The 20,366-nt window shown below is 40.7% G+C and overlaps 1 protein-coding gene across 5 annotated transcripts; it reads right to left on the bottom strand.

Moving 5' to 3' along the window:
- Positions 1 to 125: 125 nt before the first annotated feature.
- HNRNPR (heterogeneous nuclear ribonucleoprotein R) lies at positions 126 to 20,009 on the bottom strand. 5 transcript variants are annotated; one of them, XM_059868441.1, is made up of 11 exons: positions 19,895 to 19,911; positions 12,864 to 13,032; positions 10,463 to 10,581; positions 9,933 to 10,040; positions 9,267 to 9,380; positions 6,998 to 7,174; positions 5,910 to 6,045; positions 4,651 to 4,856; positions 3,803 to 3,952; positions 1,611 to 1,732; positions 126 to 1,414 (listed from the first exon to the last, which is right to left on the bottom strand). In XM_059868441.1, exons 2-11 carry the CDS (start codon positions 13,018 to 13,020, stop codon positions 802 to 804), a joined length of 1,902 nt encoding a protein of 633 aa, XP_059724424.1. In that variant the 5' UTR covers positions 13,021 to 13,032; positions 19,895 to 19,911; the 3' UTR covers positions 126 to 801. The 5 variants fall into 5 exon arrangements, with proteins under 5 accessions (XP_059724424.1, XP_059724423.1, XP_059724422.1 ...); XM_059868440.1 differs by lacking the exon at positions 19,895 to 19,911 and adding an exon at positions 19,146 to 19,289 and having other exon boundaries at positions 12,864 to 13,029; XM_059868439.1 differs by lacking the exon at positions 19,895 to 19,911 and adding an exon at positions 19,146 to 19,282.
- Between the last annotated feature and the right edge of the window lie 357 nt (positions 20,010 to 20,366).

Here is a 20,366-nt window from a genome sequence, read left to right as displayed (position 1 = left end):
AAGCACAGGAAATTTTGCACGAATTTGATCACTCACATAGGCAGTTATACTTTGAAAACAATATTTTTCACAAGAATTACCAATGAAATAATGTTTTAGGACACAATTGAATTTGAAATAGGTAATGTTTTGAATAGATTTTTGAGTTTTATTGAAATCTTACATGAACAAGAAATTGGAAATACAATCACATCAAGGAACAAATTGCCACGGCTTTGACGTTTTAAGCCAAACAAATTTTGTAGGGCAGATTTTCAAAAAGGTGTGAAGTTATAACAATTTAAAAACACAGTTATCCTACTTCTAGGAATGCAAAACATACAATCATGTTATTTTCAATACAAGAAAACTTAATTTGTTGTAATTTCTTAAAACTACTAAGACAAAGCACTAGCTTTTACTTTTATGTACAGCATACTCCTATGTAGTCTATCCCAAATCCAAAAAAAAAAAAAAAAAGAAGAAGAAACTGTCCAAAACCAGAGGTTCTGCAAAATCATGATTGAACAGTGTGCCATTCCTGCTTTTAAACTGCTAAAGTGAAGCCTAAAATGATAAAAGCACTGAGACCCCATAAGGAGTTCAGGAATTCTGCAAGCCCAGTAATGTCCAAGTGCGTTTATGAAAAAAGAAAACTAAGAGACTCGAGTATATACACAATAGAGTGATTCTTCAGCCCAATACAAATGGCAGCCAATCGCTACTGAAGGATGAAACATTAAGCCAATTTTTTTTTTTTTGAAAGATGTAGAGCTATAGCCAATTCTATGTTTCCAATATTCTCAATCCCTCCTCACTTGTCTACTTCCACTGTTGCCCATAAGTATCCTGATAAAATTCCTGGTTGTCATTATTGTAACCATAGTTACCGGCATAGTCACCACCTTGCTGGAGCGGCTGCTGAGCGATGGGTTGGGAGCCCCAATTCTGCTGGTTGTTGGTCTGACGGCGCTTGGAATCAGGCTGGTTGTACCCATCTGCCTTTCTCTTGCCTCCTACGTTGCCCCCACGGTTGCCCCTGGCTCCACGAGCACCGCGTCCTCTCTGCTGCTGCGCGGGGCCCCCTCTCCCCCCCCTGGCTCCTCTCGGCGGTCCCATGGGTGCCCCCCTCTGTGAGTAGCCAGCTCTACCTCTTGGTGGTGGTGCTCCCCGCCCCCTAGGTGGTGGAGGGGCACCTCTCCCACCCCTTCCTCCTCCTCCTCTTCCTCTTATAGCATAGCCATCATCATAGCCGTAATAGGGATCTTCATAGCCACCACGGTAGTCATGATAGTCATAGCCATAGTAATCATCATAATAATCTTCATAGCCATAGTAATCTGGGGGATAGCCATATCCACCTCTTCCTCCACGGCCTCGGCCTCTAATAGGAGGTGGCATGCGAGGCGGAGGGTAGTAATAATAATCTTCATACCTAGTAAAGAAAAAGAAGCACAGAATTATTTATCTCCAAAAACAACCCAAACTACAGTATACATTAGCCCTTGTTGATTAACAATATGCAATCTGGAGAAAAGTCAAGTCAAGTCACTCAGTTCTTCTAGACCAGCCCCTGTTTCACAGCACAGCCCCACTGTGCAGCTTTACCACGGTGCGAGGGGGACACTCACGCAGTGCTCCGGGAGGCCTGTCTGGCAGCCTGACGTTCTTTCCTTTTCTTATCCGGTGGCTTTGCTAATACTATTTCAATTTCTTCCCCTTCTATCTCTTTCCCATTCATTTCATTCATTGCCTGTACAAAAATTAAAAGAAAAATAACTAAAAATTTTTTTCCATTCAAAGGGAACCAAAACTTACTGCAAGAAACCAGACAGCTGGGCTGCTCCAGGCTGAGCTGTGCCATGTGCTTTGCTTTTGTGCTACATAAACAGAATGTTACACTTTTCCAAGTCCCACTTTATTCATCAGTTACAGGGAAGCAGTATCTTTTTTTTAATATACTCTTTATATCGTAAGATAAAAAAGAGGATTAAAACATATTAAGAATTATTTATGAAGTCAGACATAGCACCATCAGTTTTTATGTACCTGTATCTCCTAGAAACCTTTCAGAAATAAACAAGTTCTCACTACTCACACTGACATAAACACTCACTGCACTTATAAGCCTGGCAGAACATGTGCACACAAGAGAATGAATTGTTACGCTTGGGGTTCCCAGGTAGGTGAATGTGAGTCAAGTGACTGAGAAAATCAAGTAGTTCTGAGGGCACATACTTGAGGAGAAAAGAAGATTACTGAAACTTGGTGAGCTCATCAAGCAAGCCCTGAATCCTCCAGAAAATTAATGTGCAATGTTTTACTATCAAATGCACCCACAAAGAGAACTAAATACGCAAAGTACAATTAGGACTAGACCCCCCCCAGTTCCTCACCTGGAGTCATCTGCTTTGCATTAAACTTTTTTGGGTATTAATATTTGCATTAGTGAAGACTTTGTGTCTGTACACCTACATGCCTCAAAAGCATTAAAAATTGTGGCAATTTATTTCCACATTATTACTGATAAAAATCAGTAAATGCTAGAATCAATGAGCCAGTTCCACACATTCCACACATAAATACCATAACTTCATTGAAAGCCAAAACACATCCACACACAGAAATATCTCACAAAGTTCATCAGCCAATTTAATGGCCATGAAGCAGTCACATGGGCCAGATGTGGTAGTTTCCAGCTTGAGATGAACGTTAGTGATGCATTTGATCTGTCTTTTTCTCAGCTGCTACAAGTTTCCAGTTGCTGAAATCTAACAGAGCATTTATCAGGTAACAGTACCTGGAAAGGGCTGGAGAGTGTTTACAGACTTACTACAGAAAACCACATCCAGAGGTGTTGCTGACTTACCCCTTGTTTCCACAACTTCTTGTCCTCCCTCAGACATGGTCTAAACCTATCCAAACCAACCTCAACCTCGTTAAGTACGAGTGATATTCATCTTAAAGCCATAATCAAGAGTATTCTAAAACCTAACCTCTTGTGTAGTAAAATCCTAAGCAATTAAATGGCTATAAAATCATTAATAAGAAGATCAAGTACAGAGCCTTTGAACTGTCCATGTAGCCACATACACCACATGCAATATATCTGCTTCAAGACTCCCAAATGCAAAAAAACACTTCCTACTCTCCTTCTTCCCCCATGAACCATGGATTTAAAAGACAGATGGAATAATTTCTACAGAATTCAATACACTGAATCACAGTCAGCAGATATTAATGACCTTCTCAACAGCTCAAGGAGACAAAGGAAGAGAACTCTGAAGCTTACATTAATAATCTTCAATATTTAACAAGTCATTGAGAAGAAACCTGGGGCACACACAGAGTTAAAACAGGTAATGCTTAAAGAGTCGCCAACACCACTCTCCTGTCCTTCACAAAACACTTTTTAATTACCTCCCAATTTCTATTTGATACTTTTGTCACTCCAAAACCACACACAGCCCTTTTAAATAGGGGTCTTTGAGAGACAACTGATACCTTCTGCCAGTGTTTCCTCAGAAAAATTGTCTAGGTTGATCTTTTTTTTTTCCTCTTCTCTAGACTCTCCTGCATTGCTCTACACCTCTTTTCCAGTCTACTTGTTAACTTGCTACAGTTTTGTCCTTTCCACATCCTCCTAGCTACTGAAATCATAGGAACAAAATTATTAGCCTTGAAATTCTCACATTTGGAACCTTACTAAATGGGCTCTAAGGTTTGTCTTACCGAGGTACTTACTGTAAAGAAATTTCTTAAAACCATGCGTGAAAAATAAAGTGCTCTCACCAACTTAACCAAGAAAGAATAATTAACCTACCTTCACTGCTGCACCTCTGTCCTCAAAATGAACAAATGCATAATCCTTCAACTTCTTTACTCTTTCCAGCTTTCCAAATTCAGAAAAGGATTTCTCAAGAATTTCTTCTGTCACAGTAGTGGCCAAGTTTCTTACAAATAAAACTTTAACCTGGTGAAAAAAATGAAACAAAGCTGTAATCTTTAAAAGTCCAACCTCAAATGAAACAACCAACTAGTAATTATTTCCTTTTTTGTTGCATTAAGAAATTTGGGTAACTTTACTAAATCTGAATCTGTTTAAAAAAAAAAAAAAGTGCCTTGTAGTTACCTGTATGAAGTTTCTACAACTTCTCTCCTTTCACAGTTCCCTTCCATAACCAGAAGAATATCCAACTTTGATTTTCTGCTTCTGGGATGGCACAAATCCCAGCAAAATTTTAGTAACAGACCTCAAGGACAGCAAGGAGTTACCCCACAACACTGGGATAAAATGCACATAATCATTCCCCACACTGAACTTGACCTTTATCTCACTCTGGAAAACACCTTTACACAATACCTACCTGGTACTGATTACAGCTAAAGCAGAAAATGCACAGCCTGATGTGTCAATCCAGCAGGATAACCCTGCACAGGACTAGCTCAGATGTTAACAGCAGTTAGTAACAGCACATTTCCAACATCTTCCAATGGCAACTCATCCACAGTGCTCAGACCACACCATCTGCACAGCTTACTGTGAAAATGCTCTCTAATTGCTTTTTGTGCCTCAAAATTAGCCCCTCTCAGCTGCAATAAATCTTTGTCACTATGGCATCAAGAAATTCCTTCCAAAGCACAAGAGCATCTAGTGAAGACTTCACTGACCTTTGCCATGACTTCTGGATCAGGTTCCTCTACTGGATCAGCCCATTCCACTGTAACAACATTTCCCCAGACTTTTACTTTCCCACTCATCAGGCGTCGGCGAGCTTGTGCTGCTGACTTGTGATCCTCATACTCCAAGAAGCAGAATCCTCGATTCTTCTTTTTATCATCAGGTTGATGATACAAAATTACATCCACCAAACCCTCTGAAAAACACATCTTTAGTACTGAGCTTCAAAAGGAAAGTAAAAATCTAGAGTCTACCCTAAAATGCCTTCACTCATGTTTTGCAGTGAATTTGAATTTTACACCTGAAAGGGAGTGGGAGCACAAGAAAAGCAAAACAAATAGCAGATATTCATCCAATTTACCCAGAAACATGCCACCTAGCAATTAAAATTCCTCAGAATAGGCTCTGCAAAACATCAACCTCAGCAACTCACACAGTCTAAGTTCTCTATACTTTTTTAATCACTTTTACATCTTTGAAAGGCAGCCAGCACTAACACATGACCTCTCCCCTGCCTCCTGAAGAACCTAGAAGGAACATCTTCCACATCTCTCCAAAAAGAGGAGAGAGAACTAAATGAATATTCACCTTCTGTTTTCACCACTTCCCTAAGTACTTATAAATAGCAATCCTAAAAAAGAAGCAGGAGGTTAAAGCTCTCCTACAGGAACAAGAACAAGTGACTCAATCTCTTATCAGAAGCACCCTTTCACTGATGAGCTGACTTCTCTTCTTCCTACTTGCTGCACATACTGGAGAATGCTGAAAAAACTGGGACAAAAAAATTAGTCTGTTTTTAACTATTTCTCTAGTAATATTCCCTCTAAATCAATTTAGTACTCCCTCCTCCCCTTCACTACTCAGGAATACATTTGCTTCAGGCTCCCCAAAAACTTCTCCATGTTGACAGCAGAACCTCCTGTAGATCCAGTCACAAATACAGAGCCTTCAACAGAAAGTTTAAACAGGTAACAGAATTGGAACCTTCATTTTCTTCACAGTTCATGTGTGCTGGTTTTTGAGTTCATTTGAGCTGTTTCGTCTCTAATTGTAAAGTTACATCATCATTCATTTAACAATCACAAACACAAGAGTCCTTCACACTCCACCTTAAGATATAAAAATTCTAACAAAGTCAAACTTGGAATCCAACTAGAAAATTGTTCAAATGATACCTGAACACATTTGTCAAACAACTAGACCAACAAAGCAGAGACTAAATGTTATTCTGGGACTCATTAAGTCTTACCTGTGACTTTACCAAACTCTTCCAGTATATTTTCCTTAGTTTTGTTCTTTGGAATTGACCCAACAAATAACCTGTTGTTTGCCACGGAGATGCATACTCCAAGGTGCTTTCCAGGACGGATTTCATAGTTGTCACACTGTAAAAACAAAGCCATTGATTTGTATTATCCACAATACTATGCATAAAAAATATTCCCAAACCATAAACTCAGGTATTTTCTTCATCATCTACTATTTTTATACATAGCATATTGAATTGGCATTGCAGGAGAATTCTTAGAACAGCTGGTTTGGTGTCAGCATTCACTTGGAGAACAGAGCCAAGCTTAGGATTTCCACAGACTTCAGAAGTCTTGTTGAATGGAAAGCTACAAAAAACCCTGCAGTAACAGGAACAACATGGGACCATATACAAATTGCATTGCATAAATTTATTCACCTACTGTTTATCTCAGACTTGAAAGATCTTTCTAGCAACTGGTTACTGCTTCCTCTGCTGTCAGTCAACTGCTGCTGCTGTTATCCGTAAGCAAATACATGGCATTAAAGATACTGGGAGTTTTTCCTCCTTCCTTGGATAGCTTTGAACACTGAGAGGGTTTGCCAAGACAATCAACAGTCTAAATCAGTCTGTGACCTGGCTTCTACCCCACCCCAAATAGCAGGCATTTTTTGGACTTTGAATATGATAGGATTAAAAAATTTTACCATCAAGACTTAAAAATTCCATTAATAAAAAATCTAGTCCACTCCTTCATGCCTGTACCCACAGCTGGATTGCTCTGAAAACAAAGACTCCAATAGGCCTTTAAAGGTACAAAAATTCAAGACAGATACGGTCTTTGTTTTAATGAGGGTTACAGCTGGAATCAAGCAGGCTCCTATCAATCACCTAAGTACTCTGATCAGCCACAGTAAGGTACAGCAGATGACAGTGTTAGAAGTATCTGTATTTACCAATGAAATCAGGAGGCAATTTTTAAGAAAGTAAATTTGAGTATGTCAATGGATGCTTTGAAGACTTCATTACTTAAGAAATTACCTATATATTTGCTGTTTACTTTGCTGTCTGGAAAAAAGTTAACTCACCAGCTTGACTGCTTCTTGTGCTGCATCTTTACTACAAAAGGTAATGAAAGCATAACCTCTGTTTTGACCAGAAAGAGGATCCATCATGAGACGCAGATCCCAAATTGGACCAGCTTTCTCAAAGAGTGGTACCAATTCATCTTCATAAAGGTCTCGGGGAATTTTACCAACAAAAACCTAAAAAGGAAGAGGACACTTGAAACAAAGCTTTTTCAGAAATACAAGGTTCTTTTTAACACTTGGAAATTCCTGGGAAAGGAAGAACAATGCAGATAAAACAGCAGAGCAGAAACACTGCAGTCACCAGTGCAGCCTTCAGAGCAGCTGATGTTATTGCATGTCCCAAGTGTTCTAATCCTCCTGCCATTTGTATGAGGTTTTACACACAGAAAACCTGGGTTTGTTATTTACATTGAAGAGGCTGTGTATTTCCCCTGCTGAAGAGATAAATGGTCCTTACCTGGTTTAAATTTTGGCAGTTAAAAACTAAGACCTTACAGACTATCTAGGTGGGTATCATATGTTAAAGCAGGCCAAGCACTTCCTTGCTCTTGCAGTATTTTCAAATCACTCTGTAAATTACTCTTCCTTGGAAAGCTACAGAGATGGAAAAATAATTTAGTAATAATAATTTCCTTTTAATTGTGTAATATGTTTTCCACTTTCAATATACACTGTAGTCTTGTTTCTCATCTGCATTTGTTTCAGCTTCCACCAACCGAATGTTTAATATTTACTTAAGCAAACCTGTGAGTTCTTGTGGTTTTGGTCCATACAATTAACTTGGGTTAAGTTCTGTTAAGGTTAATATATTTGGCTGAGGTCTCCCTAGAAAGATGCCCCCAGCTGTTTAATCACTGCAGGTCTCCTCCAAAGTCTCAAAACCTCTTCCTTGTTAATACAAACAAAACGTTCCAAACACCCATTAAAATAAAAATAAATTTATTTTAACTTCAAATATTTTTTGTAGGAAAAAAAAAAAAGCTATGAGTCAACATTTTCCTTCTCAGTAAGGCCTTGTTATAATTGTACCTCACACTGAAGGCATAGCAGAATTTCACAATTAAAGACACTCAGCACGCCCATAATAAGCACCAATATAACAAACTCGTGAGGAGAATAGACTAACTTGAAAAACATGGAAGAAGGTAGAACTTCTAGATGCTTCATGTTATACAGATATTCCTGAAATTCAGTTTCCAGAACATTTCTTAAAAGCTTATCCTCTCTCAGTTCAGTGTGAATGTTGACAGAACATTATTTATTGGGGAAAAAAGAAAGGAACTGATTCATCATACTAAGTGAAAGCTTAATGGCAGAGCCAAAAGGTTTTCCCCACCATCTCCCTAGAAAGCTTAAGGTATTCCTCAAGATAGATATTTACATTGTCATTACTTCTAGAACACTTAATTGTAACTCATTTGCAGCCTTCAAAGACAAAACCTCAATTAGCATAGAGCACACAAACCTAGGCAGAGCTTGAGAAGTTATACACATCAGTTATAATCTGTCAGTGCAAGAACTCATTCTAATTATTTACCACCACCACCAAATTAATTTTCCTTCATGGAATATGAACGTTCCCTTCAGAAACAATCCTTACTGTGATACCTCTTGACATCTTCTTGACAACAAACACAAGAGCTTCAGCATCTCAAAGAATGGAAAACTTATCTATAAATTGAAAGGCATCAAGGAGACTGATTGTTTTCTCAAATCTACTCTGGTAGTTTATAGAAAAATCTCTGAAAGAACTCCTGTATCAGACACACAGCAGTGTGACAGAGTATTTGAAGTGTTGAGCACGTATTACAAAACAACCTGCTAGGGACTAAAACCTTGTAGAAAAGCTAAGTGAAGGAATACACAGTTCAAGCATTTTCATAACCAAACCTAAGTTTGCTCACAGCTTGCTAGGAAGATGCACAGGTTCAGCCACAACCTTAAATTTCCAAATAATTGCTTACAGACTAGACTTCGTCCTTTGGAAGGAAAAAAAATAAATTAAAGTCTTTGAAACTCTTCCAACTATCTTTTAACTTTAAAATAAGTTTTTTTTGTATATTCCATCTCTTTTTTTCTCCACTTTAACCTGTCTTGTCTTTTGCAGAATACTGAGGAGTAAGAAAGATTGATTAAAACACACATGGAAGATTATTTTCCTCTACAACACATTAAACTTGCAATATGGTTTATTTTCAAGTATTTCCTCTTTATGAGTTTGCATAAGTATACAAAGGAATTACCAGATTAGTCTGTATATACCAACCTCTGTTCCAATGCCAGGCTGAACACCAGAATACACAGTATCTGGAGGAGGACCCCCATACTTCCTCTGTCCTGTAGTTACATCCAAAGTGTAACCAGTCCGCTCTAGCAAAGCCTGGAAAAAAAAAAGTCAACTACTTACAGGAGAGAGGGCAGTGGGTTAAAACATACAGAACAAAAAAACATTCCAAAATAAGCAATTCTTTATCTGCTCCTTGCCACACTTGATAAGGTATAAATGAAGAGATAGAAGCTACAAAAACCTCTGTTTTTCTGTGGCTTAAAAAAGCTATCATAAACAGCAGCATTTGTTTTATATTACAAAGTCACTGCAAAGAACTTGTTTGCCTTTTCCCTTATTTTCCATTTTATATGTAGCACCCCAAGAAGTGCAGAACAACTGCACAGAACAGCTCTCAGTTGACAGTTGAGACAATTCTCAAATGTCTCTGTTTCTATAGAGCTTAAATTTTGGCAACTGTGTGATCAGAAAGAGCTGCATTTCCAACAAACCTTCTCTATAGAATCTCTATCATGCAAGCAGTTCTTTAAAGCCTAGTGTGAATATCCTTATCCAGGTGCTATTGATGCTTTTTGAGTTCATACTCAGTCTGTGTACAAGTAACATATCAGCTAGTACAGCATAACCAGTATCTCTAAGGGTTACCTTAATCTTTGCTTCATCTGGTCCCTTCGTTGATTCCTGTACTTTGCTGCCTTGTTTCTCTCTTTGCCTGTAGGTCTTCATAACTCCACATAAAAATGCACTTTTGTTCTGTAGATACAATTTACAAAATGATTCAATTGTGTGTATGACAAGCCCTGGGAATCCACTGAATCTTACACTCCATACCATGAAGTCACTACTTCAAGTCAACGGAATAAATCAAATGTCAAAAGAATCCTTCAGGAGAATACAATAATTAAGTTAACAAACTTGTCAGATTGAAAAAGTCATCAGATTCCAAACAGCATTTTAACCTAGTTTCTCAATTGCACGCATATTTTTATTATCTGGGAGGTTTTGCTTTTTGCTCAAATACTCACACATTTAAGGCAATTTTTAACAGACTTGTTATTTGGCTTTGAAACATAAAACACTAACATCAGTGAATTTCTAAGTTACAGCTCTCCTGCCAGTGGTGCCAGAACACTATTTATACTTATGTGCTCACACTCCTGAGGCTCTCACCTTACCTGTACATGCGACAGGTCACTTTCTTTAAATTGCTGTAATACAGAGAGGGCTCCTTCTTCATTAAATTCCCTAAGAGCATCAATTGCTCTTTCATCAAGATCGACATAAGCTACCAAGCCTAAAAGTTAAAGATAAAGAAGTTACAGATTTCTATTGAATTTCATACAAACTAAGAACTATGCAATTTGCTTTTAAAGCCAAAAAGTTACATTCCATAGCAACACAGTTATACATTTAATTATATATTCCTACACAAGTATATGAAAGAATATGAGTACAATGAAAAAGTTAAATTAAAATGTATATACCTAAGCACTAGCTGACGTGCAAGATTATATCCCATGTGTAACAGTTTTCTAGCATTCAGGAATGCAATCTGCTGCATAAAAGCAGTACTACACTCCAGGGTCTGAAACAATGAACTCTGGCTCACTTTTAATGATTTGAATTTTGTTTGTTTATCCCTCATTTTAAGTTTCACACTTCATTCTCTTGAGTTGAGCTGTTTTAGAGTAAACTGACAGGTGAACATTACAAGTACCCTATTGTATGGGAAAAAGGAACTACCCAACTGATGATCAAATACCTAGGAAGCTCTACCCCACAAAACATTAGGAAGCAAAAATGATTTGTTCACTCTTTCCTCCAGCTTCAAAAATGCAGGAGTCAGTGGACTTCATGTGAATCTTAAGCAGTGTTTGGGGCTTTTAAAACTTATTTTGTTGCTCTATGCAGTTCCAAGAGACAGAATTCAAAAAGGTATTGTTTTGAGCCCTGCTATGTACCCAGAAAAGCTAATGTTAATTTTACAGGTACAGACTCCCCCAAGAAACACTGGACCAGTTCTGAAGCATTTCTTTTTAAGGATCTTTACAGGGATTTTTTTCCCCTTTTGTAATGCACTTGCATCAGTTGTGGAGTCAGACATATAGACTGAGATTTACACTTTTAAAACCATATATCCAAATTTAGGATAAATACTAAACTCCACACACTTTGCAACAGCTTGGTCTCCAAAATACACAGATTATTTCACTGCTGCTTGATTTGGAAAATGCACAGTAGTGCCAAGCCCAAGGACTACATTTCAGAAGTGATCCTGCATATTGGAAGGCACCTGTATCTTTCATAGAAGACTTCAGCAGACAAAAAAATCGCTAAATTCAACCCCAAATTTGGCTCAAGTGTCTAAAGTAGTTTGCTTCACTGGCAAGCCCCTCCACAATTCAAACATCTTCAGTGGCATTAATGAAGTGTAAATAAATGTTTTCAGGTTACTCATGCAGTGGAATTATACTTGGTAGTCATGATCTGGGCTAAAAAGCTTTTAAACTCCTTTAGAACTCCTCACAACACAGCCTAACTGCAACACATGTTAGAACCCCACGAGTTCCTCTGCCCAGGTATTTATTTACACCTTCTCTCAGACCATCAAGTGCATGTCATCATGACCCACAGCTGGAAAGTGCATCTCTATAGCCAATAAAAGCTGGTAAAGGCTTCAAGAAAGCTCACTGTGAATGACTTCCAAAAGACATCACCCACATGAGCCAGTTTCACACTGAGGATTGATAAGGTATTGGTTTTGAACTGCCTTCACTTGATCAGGGTAATTTTAACTCTTTTCAACAAAAACTGTCATTTTGCCACCCAGGCATTCAAGATAAGCACATAGAGCAGTTCTACTGCTTCTTGTAAATCTGTTCACAGAACACACTCTAAAAAGGAAAAGAAAGCCTCTGTCTATAAGATAAAATAGGGTGGTTATAAAAACAAAATAGGAAAACCTCTGTATATGAAGAAACCTCTTTAGAAGTTGCAGAGACCACTTGCTACCAGCAAGATATTACTCAAGTTGCTAGATAGCTTAGTCCTCAACTTTGTTAGTGTCAGGCTGAACATTTCAGTGTAATAACCAACATGGATTAAACTGTCCACTCAGAACTAGAGAGAACAAAAAATCCACAGGCAGACTCAATTCAAATGTAGTCCCAGGCAAGACAAGCTAGTTGCTTCCCTCACTAAGTCACCTATCCAGCCTTTGAGTGTTTTAGAATCACTGTGACAGTGACAGTAGAAACATAAAAGCAAAATGATGATTTGGACTGAAGAAAAAAAAAATGTACAGTTTAGTAAGCGGAAACACACATCTTCATTTGTGGTCTAAGAAACTAGTGCTCTGTGCCCTAAAGCAACTAAGATATCACATACAACTCCAAGGATGTGTCAAGTAATTAGTCAATGTCAAACCCAATTTGCCTTTAGGGAAATCAAAGTAGCAAAACATTCAGAGCTACACAGATCAAAAACAATGAATTTTTAAATCTTAATCTATAAAAATTTGAAAATGGTATGCCCTCACTTTCATAACCAATCAGAAACAAGAAATGCATATTATACCTGTCTGAAATATTTCATCAAGTCTCTCTGCCACCTTCTGTGGGAGGCCTGCCTCTATCAGTGTCTTGTAGTGTTCTGTGTGAGTTACACTGGAAGTATCCATTGGTTCTTCCTCTTCTTTTAACTGTACCGCATTACCATTCACCTGATTAGCCATTTTATTATGCTGCTGGAAAAAATTCAGGAGCTATATTACAATAAGCCAGAAATAACTAGTTTGTAGGACAATGCATGATTTATCTAAACTAATTTGTATACATGCTGCAAAATCACCTGTATCAAGTTTTATTTAATACTTTTTGGATGCAGCTGGTCTAAGTTTCAAAAGAAAGTACAACCCTTAATACTGTGGAAAATGTACATGGAAGAATTGACATAACTTTTTAAAAATGTACTTCATGTACATAACAATGTCTAAACTCCATCTACTGATTGTCATTAACTGGTTACCATAGCAGCTAGAATGTATGGGGACACAGCAGTAACATCCTTCGGCAAAGACTCAGAAGATCTAGTGCTATTTCCATTTCCCATTCCGCTACTTTTGAAACAATCCTTTAAAATGTAGTGAACACGGAACCCTGCAGGGTAGCTTAAGGTATAAAAATGTTAATACTTGTTTCTTGTTAATACTTTTTTCCACTTGCTTGGCTTGTCGCCATGTCTTCCTTCAAACCCAACATGCTGCACAAGACTAGCCACACGCTCTCACGACGCTGTCAGATCTCAAGGACAGAAAGAGAAAAATTGCACTTTGATGGACATTGTTATTTGAAGCTGCAACGCAACAGTTTCCATGCTTTCAGTTTCCCTCAAATAGGAGCTGTACAAATCACAGCTACTATTTCAATAATATATCCCTTATTGGTTTAAAAGGAAGGCATGACTGCAGCATCTTCATTTCTTTATATTAATAAAAGCACTTGCTTTCAGAATTAACAAACTGATTCCAAATACGTGCACTGAAAAATTCACAACTATCTTCTCAGACAATTCCAGTGGGCTTTGCCCAATTCATTAAAGACTGTTTCAATTTCCCAATTAGCCAGCCAGCTGATATTCAGTGCTTTCAAATAAAAAGGCTGACGAGAGACAATTCAACTACCCGGCGGAGAACATAAGGATGATCAGCTGTTAGGTTCAGAAATGAAACAAGCCTCAGGCTTTAAATGATAGGGCAGAAGTTGATGAGCAGCAGCGAAATGATAACCAGGTAGACAATGCAGCATGGCTGGAGCAATGCAATTAAGTACTGGAATACAGGTATGAAGATGATTCAAGAACAGTTTTTTTAAAAAATGCTGAGGCCTCGAGCTATTTACTAAGCTGCAAAACAAGTCTCCAAGCATAAGCACACCTCTAACAGTCCCTTGAACACCCAACCCTTCCAGACTACAGCTCATGAACTGGTTGGAAGATATCCTATGAAGATTTGCAAGCTAGAGCAAGGGAAGAAAAAAACCAAATCATTTTTCTTCAGACAGTAATGATTTTACTAAAGCTGTCTTATCTTGAAGGGCAATTTTAGAGACACACAAAGCAGCCTCACACCGTTTCTGTCAGATGCCATTTCTTTAAGCCATTAGTGTGGAAAAGAAAGGAAGTTTTCCATAGCTACATGGCATATATATATACACACACACACACATTCTGTTACTTGACAAAGAGAAATTACTTTCTAATCAATTCAGTTTACTTAAAAGCAACTACAGCCTAATTAAAGAAGAAAAAAAAAATGCTACCTAAAGCTACAACAAAGCTTATCTACCCTTACAGGTATTAACTATTGAAACACTAATGAATATCAATTTTCTGTAGGTTACGAACATCACAGAAGGCAAAACTCAGCTACGTGTCTGCTTGCTAGACAGCCTTAGGAAGATCTCAAATTTGAAACAGTGCAGGGCAGAGGGGGTTTAATTACACTGAAAATGCTTTGGGTACAGCACTATTCTCAACTCCTCAAAAACTCACAAGCTGAGACACACAATGAAGATATAAAGAGGAGGGCATTTTTGTGTTCACCTTCCTTCTACCTTATAAATCATTTAATCACACATATACTGTCTTCTCTATACACAGAAAAGGAAAACCCAAACCAAACTTCAATGAACTGAGAGGCTACAGCAACACATAAACACAGAAAATTTACTGGAATCAATTTCTATGACCTTCTGAACTACAAGGGCTTATGGTGACACTCAATGACAATTTTTTGATAAAAAAAAAAAAAAGAGTAGCTTCCAAGTGTCACATACCCAAAAGTTTAACGCTTTTTTCAGTGTTGCCTATAAGTGAACAAAAGGTTGACAAGCTATGCTGTGCCCAGGCAGAAACACCTCCTCTGGAGTAGTGATTCAAACTTCTAACAGGCAAGATCTGCAGCACAAACAGATATCAGCCTTTAGCACAAGCATGTACCAGTGGAGCAATATCTAACCCCTAAGAATCAGATTACTGCACAGCACAACAGCTCAAAGGCTGTTTAAAATTGGTTTTTAGGCAATGTAAATTAATACCCAGCTTTGTAATTTACTAACTGCATTATTTATTTTTCTTCAGATTTAGTTCATAAAGAACTAAAGTCAAATTCTGTGCATGTTCAGTTTGGGTTCAGATTTTAGCTATTTCCCGTTACACAAACTTTATTTAAAAGGTTTTCCTAAAGAAACAGACTGTAGAAAATTCTGAAGTGACACAGCTACCAGAATATTCAAGTACCAAGAGCATCCAGAAGACATGTATTTCCTTTCCCAGATATAGCAATAGATCCCCTAATGGCTTGGCAAGCTTGGCCTGAAATCTGAGATTAAATTGATTTTTCTCCCACAACAATCACCAACAAGCAAAATTGCATCTCTTATAACACTGAATCTTCCCTCTGAGTTCAGAGATACGTGGGTGAAAGCCATGGCTGAAAAAGACTGTTTAGCTCTCCCTCTATATAACACCAGTTAGTTGCTGTGAACAAGAAAAATATTTTAAACTGAATTTTATCTGGTAAGTAAAACACACAATGATTACTTTACCATTTTTATTCTGCTCTAAAAGATATTAAAAGCATGGTAAAGAGGAGTGCTCTCTCTGTTTGCATGCGCAGTGTGTCCATGTGACTCAGCCTATGACAGACCAGCACCCGCACACACTCAGGTTCTCAGCTGCATTAAATATTAAAATATCTGGAAAAGAGGGAGACTGCTTGAATTGGAAAGACTTCAAGGGCGGATTAGAAGTAAAGAATTATGTATATAAGTACATGTGGGATATGTGTTTGTTTTTAAAACATGCAGAAATGGATGAATTTAGAACAGTGTACACAAAACCATGCTTACCAAATGAGCAGAAGTAATAAATAGACATCGGGGACAATTTTACATAGGCAAGGAGAATTCTCACTGGTGCCCAAGGTGTTGCCTACCCTCACACCTCCTAACTGCATACCAGAGGGGTCTTGTTTCGTGTTTCACACTGTTGTTACAAACAATGCCCTGCTGAAGACTAAATACTTCATGATAAAAAGCATGGTTTTAGCTGTTTACCATCTTTCACCCAAAATTCCTGCATCTCAGGAGTAATTTACAAAGTCATTAGCCCTTTTTTTAAGCTCTGGTATGACAAGTAGAAAGTTAAAACTACCAGTGTTTCATAATTTAAATGGCTCAAATAGTTCTTTTTCTGGAAAATAAAAAAAAAATAACAGAGGTGTAGTCCTGTCAGTGTATGGCATCTTGAGCAGAGATACCAGATCACAGCCTTCATCTGACAATCACTGGATAAACAGCCATGATGTTACTATTCCCTTTATCTTATGCCATGCCTCTAACAGAGGTTGCCACCTACAGACTATCTAAGTATAACTCCATCCAATTAATTATAAATTCAGTCTAGTTAACTCAAAACATGCTTAGGAACAGCTTAATTGAGAAGGAACAGAAAGTTTCTGGCAAAAGGGCAATATCTAAAACAACCATAATGAACTTCACAGTGATTACACACCAATACTGGTTCTGCTGCTGAGAACTTTAGTTTCATGCAGGAATGGAACTTGTTTAGCTCAGGTGCACAGGAAGCCAACTAATGCATACATAAAAACTCTGCACCCAAGCCATTCAACTTGCTTATGTTGCTACTCCTAACCAATATATTGTCTGGGTCAAGCAGTTAAGTTAAATCATGTTAAAAATAACACTGAAGGAAGTCTGGGGGACATTTGTTTGGTTTTGTTGTTTTAACTGACCACAAGAAAACAAATGCAGTCCCTATAGTTATGCCTCACACTTCAAGAAGGTTCTTGTCAAGGAAGGAAGATAAACATACAAGTGGGGGGAAAATAAGAATTCACATATAAAGTCTGAACTGGGGTTTTATTAAAACCTCACTTGTTCAGAAATATTTCTGTACAAAAGGGCAGGCCCTTCATTCTGTACATGAAGGCATTACAGCAATTTCTTTTATACCTGAGCTTATTGAATCACAGACAATACATTTTAATAGCTTAATTATGATATGCTAGGTGTTTCTTGGCATGAATTACATGAAACCTTATTTTGAAGTAATCACAGCCTGAAGACCTTTACACAGTAGCCAGGACTTCTCACTACCTGTAAGCCAAAATGCAGCCAGCACCCTCACTTCTCCAGCTCAGCCATGCTCACTCCACAGCCCCTTGGAAAAATCTGAGAACCTCCAGTATGATGCTAAGCAAGAGACCAGCACAGCCCAGAGAGAAACAAACTCTGCATCAGTACCCACACAGCTATGACTGGGAGATGACTTCAGCACAGCAGGTTAGCAAGGTGCCCATCAGTGCCATGAAAAAACACTGCACCAATAACTCCTATGTTTTGCTAACCTAAACCATAAAGTCTGCCCATGCTCATTTCTCACTGGAGTTGGCTATTCACAGCTCATCTGGTTGTCTGGATTGTACTAAACAACACTCCTGGTACTCCAGTTCCAAGCAACACTTCAACAGAAATGAGCTTTATTCTAAAGAATTTATCTGCAAAGGATTTTACAGATGTCTATCTAACAAAGCAGGGAGTATTGGGATTTTTGACTGAACTAGGAAGTTGAGTGTCAGCAGGAGACTCGAGTATTATTTTAACAGTGTTCACCTAGACAGAAAAACTGACAGATAAGGACATGTAATGCTTGTGGGAAATACAATTTCAAGGATGCAAAATTTTCAAGCAGACACTGCTCGTTTGCAAATACTACACTTTGCATAGGTTACAAAAACCTTACACTGCGAGATGCAAAATTCGTTAGATTACTTTTACAAATAAAAAACAAAACCAAAAAACCTCTGCTAGATGTAGTCTCAAAGGAAAAAAAAACAAAAAAAAACCAACAACTAATCAAAAAACCAAAGCACCAGCTTCATGAGCAATAATGTCCTTTGCAGCACAAAGTATCGGCGGGATCCTTTAGAGCCATAAACATGGGAAAAGGAAGCCAACACACTGTTTCAAAAAGAGTAGTCCAGCACAGATAAGGTACTTAAGTAGCATGTTCAAATACTGACAGGTAACAAGGCTGCTCAGACCGAGTAAATCAAGTCTTACTTTTAAAGTATTTGCAACAATGATGCATTTAAGCAAAACTTTTCAAGATTTTACAAAAGTTAATTTGAGAAAAACAATGTCTTAACAACAAAACTTTGGCTAGTTTTCCCTTTAAGTACTCGTCAAGCGTTATTCCCTCGATGGAAGCAGGAAGCGCAGACCCGAGCGCCGCGGGTGGGTGCAGCTGTCCCTCCCGGCTCCACCACATCATGCGCTCCCTAAGATCTGAGGGCGCGCTGCGACAGCGACGCATTTGCCGCTGAGAGCGTTCTTCTGTGCCCGCGGGCAGAGCGGACCGGGCACAACCGCAACAGCCGGGGCTGGTGCGGCTTTAAGAGCCCGGAGGGACCGAGCAGGGACCCGACCCGACCCACAGCCCCGGGAGAGGCGCGTCCCGACCGCCCGTCAACATGCAACCCTGATCCGCACGGCTGGGCGGAGCGGGCCGGCCGCCCCCCCACCCCCACCCGCCGGGCCCGCCCCCGGCCCCTCCCCGGCGCCGCTCCCGCGCCCGCGCCCGCCCGCTTTGCCCGCGGAGCAGCCCCGCGATGGCCCCCGCCCCCCTCCGCTCCGCCGCGCCAGCGCCCCGGGCCCGTCCCCGCCCGCGCCGGGCCTGCCCGCAGCCCGCGCTGCCCGTCCCCTCGCGGGGCCCACGCAGGAGGGCTCGGCGCGGCCGCGGAGCGCCCCTGCCCCGCGGGGCGGCCCCGGCACTCACCGGAGCGGGGCCGGCGCGGCGCAGCTCGGGCCCAAGCAGCGACGGCAAATGGCGCGCGCTCCTCCTTCTCCTCATGGACGGCGGCGCGACCCCGGCAGCACGCGGGGTTTCCCGGAACTGTTTCCAGGGACCGCTGCTTCGCCCACTCAGAAACCCGCGCTCCGGACGGGCAGCCGGCGGAGCCAATGAGATGCGAGGGGCGGGACGCGCCATTCCTCCCGGGGGCCAATGAGAGGGAGGCGCCGTAACCAATCGCGGGGCGCCTTCCACCCGGCGCGCCGGTAGGGCCGGACTGGGGGCATTTAAAGGGGCAGCGCCTCCCGCGGCCCGAACAAAGGGAGCGCGCGGGGCCGCTGCGCTCGGCTCCGCCCCACGCGCCGGGGCGGGGCCTGTGCTGAGGGGGCGACGCTGGGGTCGGAGCTGCCCCCGGGACCCCCGGGCCGGAGCTGCTCCCGGCCCTGCTCCCCGCGGTGCGCCCGAAACCCCGGGCTGGAGCTGCCCCCGGGCCTGCTCCCCGCGGTGCTCCCAGGATCCCGGCACGGCCCGTCCTGCCCGTGGGGCCTCCCGCGCTCTCCGAGCCGTGGCTCGTGTGAGCCCCCGGCCCAGGGCTGGCCGCGTTGCCCTCCAGGCCCGAGGCAAGGAGGAGAAGCCATGCGGCTGCGGGAGCTGCGGGTCAAGCTCATCTCGGGACACTGGCGTGCGGGGCTCTGCAGCTGCTAATCTGTAATTAATCGGTGATTAAGACTTACTTGTCTGCTCACCAGATTTTCTTGATGAGGCTCTCGATGAGCGCAAGCTGGACACAATAAATGGATAAGTCAGGAAGAAATCGGCCTCTTGGCAGCGATGGTGTGCTGGCTTCACGTGCTTGTCATGCTGTTGCATAACGTGGAAGTCAATGTGTGCTGCGTTGGCTCAGGCTGAGTCCCAGAGCGCTGTGTCAAACTAAACCCAGAGAACCTGTGTGTGTTCCTATGGTCATGCCAACTGTGCATCTGGAGTCTGGTGTACAAAAGCAGCAGCTCACGTATCTCAGAGAAGGTTCTTCCAGTACCTTCACCCCAGAATTACTCTCGTGAAGATGGCATGTGTCTGTGTGGTGAACCGTGTGATACCCCACCAGAGGTAATGTGGGAAAAGTGGTATGTGATGCCCGATGTTTCCAAGCCAGAAGCTGGAGGCAAGGTTGTGCAGATACTGGAGGTGTTCAGTCTGTCTTGC

This window comes from Haemorhous mexicanus, chromosome 27 (assembly GCF_027477595.1).
Source record: "Haemorhous mexicanus isolate bHaeMex1 chromosome 27, bHaeMex1.pri, whole genome shotgun sequence".
Taxonomy (NCBI): Eukaryota; Metazoa; Chordata; class Aves; order Passeriformes; family Fringillidae; genus Haemorhous; species Haemorhous mexicanus.
This window is presented reverse-complemented; position numbering and strand designations above follow the sequence as displayed.